We start from the raw sequence: 12,989 nt of genomic DNA, 5'->3' as shown, positions 1-12,989 counted from the left end.
TAGCAACTATTTCTGTATTATTACAATTAGAAATAGAAACTAATTAGGCACGCAGTAGCTGTCATGCAATTTTGTGTACACCTGGTTCATACTACCTCGCTCAGCATTTGTCTTGTTTACTTCAGACCTTACCATAAAGTAGACTGATAAAGGGTGGAGAGCAAAGGAAACACTTTTTTTTTTCACTACTGAAAAACTTCAGTTGTAATAATTATAGAAAAAAAGTTTGATGTTAAATAATATTTTTATTGTATTTTTAAAATCAACATACCTTAACCAGGTTTGGAAAATAATGTCAGTAGACATCCTTCTCATCGACAAAATTTCATTCCACAGCTTCTATTCCTTGACAAATGGAAATTTTCAGGTCTTCGATTGTGTGTGGCTTCATGTACACTCTTGATTTCAGCTGGCCCCACAAAAAGATGTCACAAATCGACAGATTGGGAGAGCATGGGGACCAAGAAACATTGCCGAATAATGAAATGATATGTCCAGGAAACATTTGCCGAACTACTTCAATCGATGCTCCTGCCATGTGAGCTGTGGCACCATCCCATTGGAACCACATTTCTCTCATGTTCACCCGATGCCTTCAGTTCTGGATGCAAGAAGTTTGTTTAACATTTTGATGTAGTGCGCTGATGTCACTGTAACTGCACGGCAAAAAAAAGTACGGACCAACAATCCACATCTTCCAAGACACCGTACCACACTGTCACTTTTGAGCTGTGGAGAGGTTTTTGGTGTAGGTGATGTAGGTTCTCTGATGCCCAGTACTGACAGTTCTGTACATTAACAGTCATCCAGATGGGAATGGGCTTTGTCACTCATCATTATTAGGACATCTGCATCTTCCATAAGAATGGCTTTTGTTGCCACAAAATTCTTTGAGTTGTACAAAATCCCTTTCAGTTAGCTGCTGGACGATTATTATTATGTATGTGTGAAATTTGAGGTCACAGCGTCAGATGTGATTAAGTGAACGGCATTACATACCCAGCGCTACAGCCTGTTGCCTAGCAGATCGTTTCAGACTAATGAAAACTGTCCTACTCAGTCTGTCAACGTTACCTGGGAAGGCCAGGTTGTTTTTTCTTAATCAGATACAGTATTTCTTAATGCCTCATCCCATTGGATTATGGTGTTTCGATGTGGAACTGCACCTTGACGTTCAAAATTAAAATTTTGATGGAAAAGATGTTGAACTGTGACCACAGATATTTTTTTCTAAAAAGAAATCTGCCAGACAGCAAACACACTATGTTATATGCCTCATAACAATTAAAACTGCATAGTCTGAGCTGTCTGCCAGAGATCACCAAAGGTCAGTACCTTACGACCTTAAGCACCTAGTGCTCAGCAGTGAGTACTAGAGGTGAGTACTCACTGCCGAGTACTAGAGGTTAAAAAAAACATGCATTTCCTCTGCTCTGTATTTTATTATATATCATATGCAATTTTTTGATGGAGTACACCAACACATTAGGTAAATTAGTTTTTGATAATATTTAAACATGATTATTTGTAATACAGAATAAATACAAAAATAAATAAATTATTCATTCAATAAGAGAGTTAGTGTTTTTTAGTGAAGTATTACTAAACATTAATTTAACAGTCATCTAAAATCTTTTGTAGCCTTCACTAACTTCAATAAAACGAAACATAGCAAAATGATGTCTGGAACATCACATATTATCTATCATCAACATCAAAATGTCTGTTCAATATTAAACATCCAAGTATGACTAAATACTCTACTTTAGAACTAAGGTGATGACAGTGTTCATGTTGCATGTTTATAATATATTTAGAAATTTTTCTATAAATTAATTTTAAAAATTACTGATCATTCTTTTTTTTTATAAAAAAGATTATTTAGGAGCAAGTATGACTTCACCTACATAGAACTCTAATGACAATTTCATCAACTCTATGTAGAAGATAAACATTGTAAAAGAGGCTCAGTTACCGTTTTGATTTCAATGCAATATGTTGAATTGTTGTTAGTGTTAATTCTGTGGTTAGGTAATGTACACTTGTTTATAAAGTAACTTTATTAGTAGTGAACTTCTCTTTTATGCGATATCTTTTATTTTTAATTTTATCAATTAGAGAAATTTTATTTTAGCTGTAGAGAAACTGGGATAAGACAAAGTAAGGCGCAATTGATAGTTTTATAATTTATACTAACTGTATTGTTATTGTAAGAACTCTTTGCATTTTATAAAAACAGATTATGGAATGATCAATTGGCATTACACTGAAACAGTATGTAACAAATTGACTTAAAATAGATCTTCAGTATTGCACAATATTTTAGAGTTTATTGAACAGCAAATAACATTGATATCTTGAAGAATTGGATGTACTGAAACAAAAAATATCTGTACTTTACATAAAACCGAATATTTAAGATAAATATTTTCATATTAATGGCAAAAGTTGCTTTGACCCATTTAGTAACTGTCACACCAAACCGATTAAGAAATCTCTTCAAAAAATATCTTTCACACTTTCAACAAGCAATCCAAATTTAAAATTAATTTTAGACAGAGCTCTGTGTACAAAATGCTTAAACAAAATACAAAAACCACAAGATGATAAGAAATCGAACTGGAATGTCAAGATATATTTCAGCCTTAATGTGTTATAGTAAAGTCTGTGAATAAAGCTTGTTCAGCAGTAGGCATTTCTCCTGTTAAGAGTTCAAAAAGAGCAGTCAGTTACTGGTAAATTAAACGGTTCCTTTGATTTAAATATTTCTACAGAAGAAACCAGTTTAGTACCAAAAAATTACACTGATTTAGGTAGGGAATATGAAGAATAAATCATTAAAATAAAGGATAAAATTAAAACAGTTACATCAACCCAAGAAAAAATAAATTTTTTAAGTTTATTACCAAGCAGCTGGAGCATTCAAAAAATTCAAAATGAGTTTCATAATAGTCAGTATTTAGCCTGTCAATCCAAACAATTACATAAAATAAGTGGAATTTGGCCAAAAAACAGCAAAAAAAAACCCAGTCACATAACTGATGAAAATGTTATTAAATTCTTACCAGAATGAAGAGCACAGACAAATGATTCCAGGCAAGAAGGATTGTCTCTGTAAGACAAGATGATGAGAAGAAAATGAATATTCAAAAAAGGTTTACCTTAGGTAATCAAATACAGCCTTCAAAGAAAAATATAATTTAAAAATTGGTTTTTCAAAATTTGCTGATTTAAGACCTAAATTTTGTGTTTTGGCTGGTGGGTTAGGTACTCACTATGTTTGTTTGTTTTTGTGTTTGTGTGTGTGTGTGTGTGCGCGCGCGCGCACCAAAATGTAAAACTCATGTTATCTGCTCTAAAAATTAAATCTGATTATAAAATTCTCCTTTTAACCATGGTATGAGATATAAAAAATGAAACGTGCATGCTTTCATAGTGTGAAAAATGTCCAGGCACTAATGAAGAGCTCAGATTACTGCAAGAGAGCTGGAATGATTTTGATTCTGAAATTATCTTCAAACAGTTGGTTTCTGTTGACCATTGTGAACTAACTACTCAAATTCTTCCATTTCAAGAATACCTAGATAAACTTACTAAGAATTTAAATAATCTAAAAAGGCATCATTTTGTTGGAAAGAAACAAACTAATTTCCTCAACAATAAAAGGAAAAATTGTTGGAGGGTGAATGTACTGTAATGGGAGACTTCTCTCAAAACGTTCCTTTGTGTTACAGGATGAAGTCCAGTCATATCACTGGTCATAAACTTATGTCACCGTATATCCATTTCTCATATATTTTAAAAAGTAGGAAAATTACAATGCCAGAGCTACTTTGTGATAAGTGAGTACCTGAAGCAAAATACGGTATTCTCCTGCTTTCAAAAGCAGGTTATAAATAAGTTAAAACAATTTTTCTGATGGCTCCTCAGCTCAGTATAAAAACAAAAAAAATTTCATAAATTTGTGCTACCATCAAGATGATTCTAAAGTTGCAGCTGAATGGCATTTTTTTGCCTGATACCATTGAAAAGGACCTCGTGATTGTATTGGTGGAACTGTAAAAATGAATGTGATTAAAGCAAGCCTTCAAAGGACAGTCAACAATCAAATTGTTACACCTTCTGAAATGTATAATTATTGCAAAGACAATGTTAAAAATATAACATTTATTTTTTGCTCTAATAAAGATGTTCAAGAGACTGAAGAATACCTCAGTTCTTGTTATCAGGTAATCACAACAGTCTTAGAAACAAGAACCTTTCACAATTATGTTCCAACAAGTCAGAAATGTATTATGAAAGTCCGAGCAACCTCTGAATCGGATACATTTACGTTAGTATAGGTACACAAGGACACTAGTGTTTCTGATTGCATTATAGGTTTACCAAAGCCAAAATGTAAAAATTATTTCTACTGCGCATACGATGGCTAGTAGTGGTTAGGTGAAGTTATGGAAATCAAAATATGTGAAAATGAAGAGGAATATCGAATGTACTTTTTCCATCCACAGGGTCTTGGTACTTCATTCAAGAAATCATTGAAGGATAATCAGACATGGGTTAACTGGAAAATATTTTAAACTTTCTCATGCCTTCAAAGCTTTTTCTATCAACTACTAGAAGAGGACACAACATTACACCAAAGATGAATGAGGACTTATCAGTGCTACTCGATAAAAAAAATGTTAGGAACATTAAGTTTGGTTAATTATGTTTTTTGTCAAAAAGTGCAAGATTTATTCATAACTTCCATTAGGAGTTGTAAAATAAGGTAAAAGTGAATTGAACAACTTGTTAATATATTTGAATTGTTTGTTATCATTTTTAATTATTATTTACCATTCTGTAATCGAATATTTATCATTTTATAAATTAACTATTTATTAATTCTCAATTTATTTATTTTAATGAGTTTAGTTGTAATTTTTATAATCTGAAAAAATATACTAACATCAGTATTTCAGGATACGTTGCTTACAGACAGAAAGAATGGAATTTTTAGCGGTTTTGTTGGTTTCATTACTCATGAACCCCTTTGAAGAAAATAAATTTTATATGATTTTTAACCTCCTCTATGAATCATGAGACCTTGTCGTTGGTGAGGGGGCTTGAGTACTCAGTGATACAGAGTAGCTGGACCGAAGGTGCAACCATATCGGAGAGGTATCTGTTGAGAGCCAGACTAAGGAATGATTCCTGAAAGAGGGCAGCAGCCCTTTCAGTAGTTGTTAGGAGCGTGAGTCAGGACGACTTAAACGGCCATATCAACATCACTCAGTCCTCTGAGTACTGCGCAGCTGAAAGCAATGGAAAACTACAGCTGCTTTTTTTCCAAGAAAATGTGGCTCTCTGCATTTTCATATAGCAATGATGGAGGCGCCTTCCTTGGTAAAATATTCCGGAGGTAAACTAGTCCCCCATTCGGATCTCCGGGTGGGGACTACTAAGGAGGGGGTCACCAGAAAATTAAAAAAGAACATTCTACGAGTCGGAGCGTGGAATGTTAGAAGTTTAAAAAAGGTTGGTAGGCTGGAAAATTGATAAAGAGAAATGGATAGGATAAATGTGGATGTAGTAGGAATTAGTGAGGTTCGGTGGGAAGAGGAAGGCAACTTTTGGTCAGGTGATTTTAGAATAATAAACTCGGCTTCAAATAATGGGCAGGCAGGAGTAGGTTTCATAATGAACAAGAAGATAGGGAAGAGAGTAGAATATTTCAAAACGCATAGCAATAGAATCATTGTAATAAGGATAAAATCAAAACCTAAACAGACAACGATTGTTAACGTCTATATGCCTACAAGCGCCCATGATCATGATGAGGTAGAGTGTGTATACAAAGAGATTGATGAAGCAATTAAACACATAAAAGGAAATGAAAATTTAATAATAGTTGGAGACTGGAATGCAAGCATTGGAAAGGGCAATGAAAGAAATACAGTAGGTGAATACGGGCTGGGCAAAAGGAATGAAAGAGGGGACAGACTTATAGAGTTTTGCACAACGTATAATTTAGTAATTGCCAACACCCAATTTAAAAATCATAATAGAAGAATATACACTTGGAAAAAGCCAGGTGATACTGCAAGGTATCAGATAAATTATATCATGGTTAAGCAAAGATTTAGGAATCAACTCGTTGACTGCAAAACTTACCCTGGAGCAGACATTGATAGCGACCATAATTTGGTGATAATGAAATGTAAATTGGGATTTAAAAACCTGAAGAAATGGTGTCAGATGAATTGGTGGAATTTAGAGAAGCTTGAGGAAGAGGAGGTAAAGAAGATTTTTCAGGAGGACATCGCAAGAGGTCTGAGTAAAAAAGATAAGGTAGAAAATGTAGAAGAAGAATTGGAGAATGTTAAAAAGGAAATTATTAAATCAGCAGAAGCGAACTTAGGCGGAACAAAGAGAACTGGTAGAAAACCTTGGGTTTCAGACGATATATTGCAGCTGATGGATAAACGTAGAAAATATAAGAATGCTAGTGTGAAGAAAGTAAAAGGAACTACCGACAATTAAGAAATGCTATAAACAGGAAGTGCAAACTAGCGAAAGAAGAGTGGATTAAAGAAAAGTGCTCAGAAGTGGAAAGAGAAATGAACATTGGTAAAATAGACGGAGCATACAGGAAAGTTAAGGAAAATTTTGGAGTACATAAATTAAAATCGAATAATGTGTTAAACAAAGATGGTACACCAATATGTAATACGAAAGGTAAAGTCGATAGATGGGTGGAATATATTGAAGAGTTATACAGAGGAAATGAATTAGAAAATGGTGTTATAGAGGAAGAAGAGGAAGTTGAGGAGGATGAAATGGGAGAAACAATACTGAGATCTGAATTTAAGAGAGCATTAAAAGATTTAAATGGCAGAAAGGCTCCTGGAATAGACGGAATACCTGTAGAATTACTGCGAAGTGCAGGTGAGAAAGCGATTGATAGATTATACAAGCTGGTGTGTAATATTTATAAAAAAGGGGAAGTACCGTCAGACTTCAAAAAAAGTGTTATAGTCATGATACCAAAGAAAGCAGGGGCAGATAAATGTGAAGAATACAGAACAATTAGTTTAACTAGTCATGCATCAAAAATCTTAACTAGAATTCTATACAGAAGAATTGAGAGGAGAGTGGAAGAAGTGTTAGGAGAAGACCAATTTGGTTTCAGGAAAAGTATAGGGACAAGGGAAGCAATTTTAGGCCTCAGATTAATAGTAGAAGAAAGATTAAAGAAAAACAAACCAACATACTTGGCGTTTATAGACCTAGAAAAGGCATTCGATAACGTAGACTGGAATAAAATGTTCAGCATTTAAAAAAAATTAGGTTTCAAATACAGAGATAGAAGAACAATTGCTAACATGTACAGGAACCAAACAGCAACAGTAATAATTGAACATAAGAAAGAAGCCGTAATAAGAAAGGGAGTCCAACAAGGATGTTCCCTATCCCCGTTACTTTTTAATCTTTACATGGAACTAGCAGTTAATGATGTTAAAGAACAATTTAGATTCGGAGTAACAGTACAAGGTGAAAAGATAAAGATGCTACGATTTGCTGATGATGTAGTAATTTTAGCAGAGAGTAAAAATTATTTAGAAGAAACAATGAATGGCATAGATGAAGTCCTACGCAAGAACTATCGCATGAAAATAAACAAATACAAAACAAAAGTAATGAAATGTATTAGAAATAACAAAGATGGACCAATGAATGTGAAAACAGGAGGAGAAAAGATTATGGAGGTAGAAGAATTTTGTTATTTGGGAAGTAGAATTACTAAAGATGGACGAAGCAGGAGCGATATAAAATGCCGAATAGCACAAGCGAAACGAGCCTTCAGTCAGAAATATAATTTGTTTACATCAAAAATTTAAATGTCAGAAAAAAATTTTGAAAGTATATGTTTGGAGTGTCGTTTTATATGGAAGTGAAGCTTGGACAATCAGAGTATCCGAGAAGAAAAGATTAGAAGCTTTTGAAATGTGGTGCTATAGGAGAATGTTAAAAATCAGATGGGTGGATAAAGTGACAAATGAAGAGGTATTGTGACAAATAGATGAAGAAAGAAGCATTTGGAAAAATATAGTTAAAAGAAGAGACAGACTTATAGGCCATATACTAAGGCATCCTGGAACAGTCGCTTTAATATTGGAAGGACAGGTAGAAGGAAAAAATTGTGTAGGCAGGCCACGTTTGGAATATGTAAAACAAATTGTTAGGGATGTAGGATGTAGGGGGTATACTGAAATGAAAAGACTAGCACTAGATAGGGAATCTTGGAGAGCTGCATCAAACCAGTCAAATGACTGAAGACAAAAAAAAAATGATTTTTAAGTATATAAAAAGTGCTTACTGCTGTAGAAATTTCAAATTTTTGCCACCTGTCCCACTTGTTGGTTTTGGGCCCCAAAAATGAAACATTTTAAAAATCTTACGATTTGGCAGCCATTTTTTTTTAATGAAGGACACTTGGTAAGTCCAAATCTTTTTTTACAAGTACTACTAGTACCTAATAGTTAAAAGGTGGAAAACAGTCCTGTTACGCTAAGCGCCTTTCATTATTTATTTTGGGCCCAAAATATGAAAAAAAAAAATTTGAAAACATAACTTACCAAGTATGTAAACATTACCAAATGGAAAAATGAGGTTTCGAAGACAAAAAACATCATATCTCCTTTAATAGGAACAGTATCGAATTTGTTTAAAATGGCTGTTAGTCCTGTAAACATTACCTAAAAATTTTTGTCTGAAACAATTTTTTAATATGACCAATCCTTACAGCAAGGGATGACCAAAACAAACAAAAAAATAGTAAAAACAAAATATCACTATAACTTTCTTACTGAGTAAAATATCGAATTCGTTTAAAGTTCCTACTATTCTTTGAATAAGGGCCAAGGGGTGGAAAAAACTGGTTTTCAAGGACAAAAAAAATCATGGCTCCCTTAATAGGCACAGGAATCATAAGGAAGTCTTGATTAATTTAGCAATAGCTTGTAGTCTAATGAAAAAACATAGTGTCTATAAAACATGGAAAGTAATATTTGATACGAGCTCGTACAATCCGAGTTTGCCTACCCCTATTTTGCCCTTCAGGCATACTGAAAGGAATTTTTTTCTTTAAGGATTTTAATATGAGACATACACAGTTTTTATCCTACAAAGACTTATATGGGATGAATTCAGTAAGATATGAAACACTATTAAGTACTATTTAAGTACTATTTACACATTATTAAGTACTATTAAGTACTATTTTAAGTTGTGATACGTCTAGCTCATACATCTCTTTCACTGAGATTAGTATATAAATGATTGGCAAAAAACCATTAGCTCAACATAATTATGTTTAGGCATTGAGTTGTATGTAGAAAAACTGTCTTACATTGAAATATAAAAAAAAGAAAGAAACTTGATGAAAATGATCAAATGAAAGAGTTTAAGCATTGCAGATAGAGCTTTGATGTAATTTTTTGCACAGAGCTAAAGATGCATGTAGAGTTAATAAGCATTATCTTACATTGAAATAAAAATGAAACTATGTAGAAGGAAAATGATTAAATGAAAGTTTAAGCTTACCAGAATGTTTTATTTTTTTGCATAGAGTTAAGATGAAATTGTCCACAGAGTTGCATGTAGATGAAGACATACTTGTTCCTAAATAATATTTTCTTGTAAAAAAAGGAATGACCACTAATTTTTTAAATAAATTCGGAGATAAATTTCTGTTTTGAAAAAGCATGGTTGTATGCACGAACATTCAATATAAATAGAAAATAAATCATGAAAATGGAATTGTTCGTAGAGTTTCATGTAGAATTAATAAAAATGCTTTATACTGAAATGAAAAAGAAACTTTATGTAGCAAGCAAATTATTGAATGAAAGTTTAATCCACAAAGTAGTATGGACATTAAGTTATACTCACTCATAAATAATTTTTTGTTAAAAAATAAAAAAAAAGATTATTTATTTTGAATATAAATTCAGACAAATTTGTCTTAAAAATGTGGTTAACTTAGTTAAAATTTGATAAAAATTGATTGTCATTCCTGAGTCGTTCTTCACTGAACAGGAGCAAATGATCTTGGTCGGGCCACTTCTGAAATATGAATATTTTTAGAGTAGTTACTGTGGGGATTTTAAGACTTTGATGCACTCCAATAAAAAAAAAGAATGCTAATCAAAAAACTGTTTTGTGCATAAGATTACATTTTTATTCAGGATTCTTAAGCACCATTCATATATCCAAAATGATTCTTAATTAACTGAATTTGAAGGTACAGAAGATGTCAAAAAAACCTTGTTTTAAATATAGAGATAGCATTGCCGCCTCTTTGTCAAGTTGTCACACTTGCATGAGGAAGCACTGGCGACAACCCTCCATATTAGATATTAAATCTTTTTGTTACACAGTAAATTTTTCACCAACATTTCCAAACAGGTCAAGATAATATAGATATTGACCCCATAATAATAAAGCATCATATTAAATAATGTATCAATTAGTTTTTATTATTAAACAATTTAATCATTCCTCTGACTATTATACATTTTAACTGTAAAATTATTTAAATTAATATCACTATTATATTTAGTTATTTAAATGAAGAAGGAAAATAAAACGACTTAATTACCATTGTAAGGAGCATTTCTCAATTCCTCTTCTCGTCTTTGTAGTTCAGCTGCTTTTCTTTCCAGTTCTTCTTGTTTACGCTAAAAATAAAAAAATATATATATATATATATATACATAAATAAGTGTTCCTTTAAGAACAAACTAATTTCTGAAGTCAACACAATTTTCGAACACAAGTAGTCCATATAATTCTTCGATTAAATATAATCAATTTAATTCTTGTCAAAAATCTAACTGTTCAAAATGAACAAAAACAGAAATTCATTTATCAAATTATTTCTTGGTATTTTCTTAGTCAGTATTAACTTTCCACCCAATATTACTCTAAGATACATTAAATAATAAAGTTCCTTTTGACATAAAACACAATAAAAGAATGTAAAAAAGGTACTACAGAAAAAATGAACAAACATACTTTGTATCTACATAAACACCACTGACCTCAATATCATTTAGCTTCTTTAATCTGTTTTCAAAAATACTTTCAACCATTCATTTGATATTTTTTAACTCATCATAATTTACATACTTTTACAATGTATGCCACAGAATTAGAAACAGGAAATACCAGATAATCATTCAGTGCAAGTAACATCAAGGAAAACTGTTCCAATTTGTTGCTTAAGGTCAGCATTCAGCACAGAAAATAACATTTTGTCTTTAATTATAAGAGGCCTGTTTTCAGAGTTTTGATTTTTACAACATATATGCACAAATAATAATCCAAAGACCAAACAGTGCAAAAAAAAAAATACATTTTGAATTCTAGAAAATAAATGACCATAAATTTTCTAAACTAACATTCTAGTTTCTTTGGCTTTAGAGATGTTGAGCAACTACCATTATAAAGTAGCAAATTAAGATCATATTTATATGTTGAATGTTATATCTAGGTCTAAAATTTCCAGTAATAACACAGCAAAATTCATCTGTTTCACCTGGACATTTGTCACAATGTTTGTAGCAGTATATTATATAAAGGTGATAGTTTCATAAACTCTTTTGTTTAATTTTTGCATCAGTCAATATCATGATGGAATCATTAGATTATTTCTCATAATACTAATTTGTCCTAAAAAAATAGCATTAATTTTAATATTCCTCATAACATTTGGCCAAAACATTGTAAATTTATATATCAAAGCATGTGCTCCTTCCAAGAACAGTTAAAAACTGAAATTAACGGTAGATAAAATTATTCATTTTAGCATTCATTGTAAACTGATCATCAGTATGATCAGAATAATGAATTTAGTCTATCTGAAAAAAATAACAAAGGAGCAAATGGAAATGAGAAAAGAATAGAAAAGAATTTCACTATTGGTGAAAATAAGAAAAAATCTCATATACATATAGGTGCAGAAATAATGTTTTCAAGTTACAGTTAGCAGAATAGTTTGACTGACTTCTGCACCATTGATAAAATAAAGCTATAGTGAAATTCTTAAGGCACAAATTATTGCATACTGGTAATTTTATACTCTTTTGATTTGAAAAACTAAAATATAAAATGTAAAATATATAATATCATAATTTGGATCTAGTTTTCAAGAAAACTGTTATAAAGACAAAAAAAATGGGGTTATAGATACTTTAGTCAACACTCTGATGATCTCTAGAATGGTCATCAACAAGAATCAATAAAATGATCTTTTGTTTTCAGCTTTTTATACATTATAAATTATCTTACTGACATTTTACATAATATTATAATTTTTTATTTCATAAATACACTTTCATTCAAACCAGTTAATGTAGTTACAGAACTATTTATAATTATAGAAACCTCAAAACAATATTAATTACTATCAAAACAATAAAAACTTAATTTTTTTCAAGTTGTACAAGAATTTTTTGAGTAGATTTGAAGTATATTTACCAATAAAACTGCAAATAACCAAGTAACAAATTAAAAGATAATTTAATTCTGAGAAAATCTATGAAAATAAACTTAATGAAAGATATTAAGTTTTAAGAAAGTAGACTTTTAATTAAAATAAAAAGTAGATAATGTTCTTTAAATGGTATAATTTTAAATTAAAGACTTTTTTTCTAGAAAAAAATTTTTACCAACAAAATTAACAATTCAAACTTAAAAAAAAACAAAAAACAAAAAAAGACTGAAAAATTAAATGGAAAGTCATTCTAATAGGCCTTTAAAGTGAATAAGTTATATAAAAAAATGTATTAAGCACTTTAATTTTAAAAGTAGGCTAGAAAAGTTAAATTTTTGACTTGTTATTTTCAAGTAAGACGTTTTGTTTATATTTGAAAGCACATTTGTGACTGTAGAATAATGAATTAACACAAAAACAAGGCAGAAATAGCTTGCAAAATAAATGG

General features: G+C 31.2%; 1 protein-coding gene across 9 annotated transcripts in view; it reads right to left on the bottom strand.

Annotated features, from left to right (window-relative positions):
* Positions 1 to 12,989, bottom strand: part of Scamp (secretory carrier membrane protein) — a 131,970-nt gene that overhangs the window by 86,102 nt on the left and 32,879 nt on the right. For all 9 annotated transcript variants that reach the window (XM_075355451.1, XM_075355442.1, XM_075355400.1 and 6 more), the window contains one exon: positions 10,646 to 10,724. In XM_075355451.1, coding sequence (XP_075211566.1) covers positions 10,646 to 10,724 — 79 coding nt within the window. The remainder of the gene's footprint in view (positions 1 to 10,645; positions 10,725 to 12,989) is intronic.

The sequence above is a fragment of the Lycorma delicatula genome, chromosome 1 (genome assembly GCF_047948215.1).
Source record: "Lycorma delicatula isolate Av1 chromosome 1, ASM4794821v1, whole genome shotgun sequence".
In the NCBI taxonomy this organism is placed as follows: domain Eukaryota; kingdom Metazoa; phylum Arthropoda; class Insecta; order Hemiptera; family Fulgoridae; genus Lycorma; species Lycorma delicatula.
The sequence above is the reverse complement of the archived record's forward strand: the minus strand, read 5'-3'. Positions and strand labels throughout refer to the sequence as shown.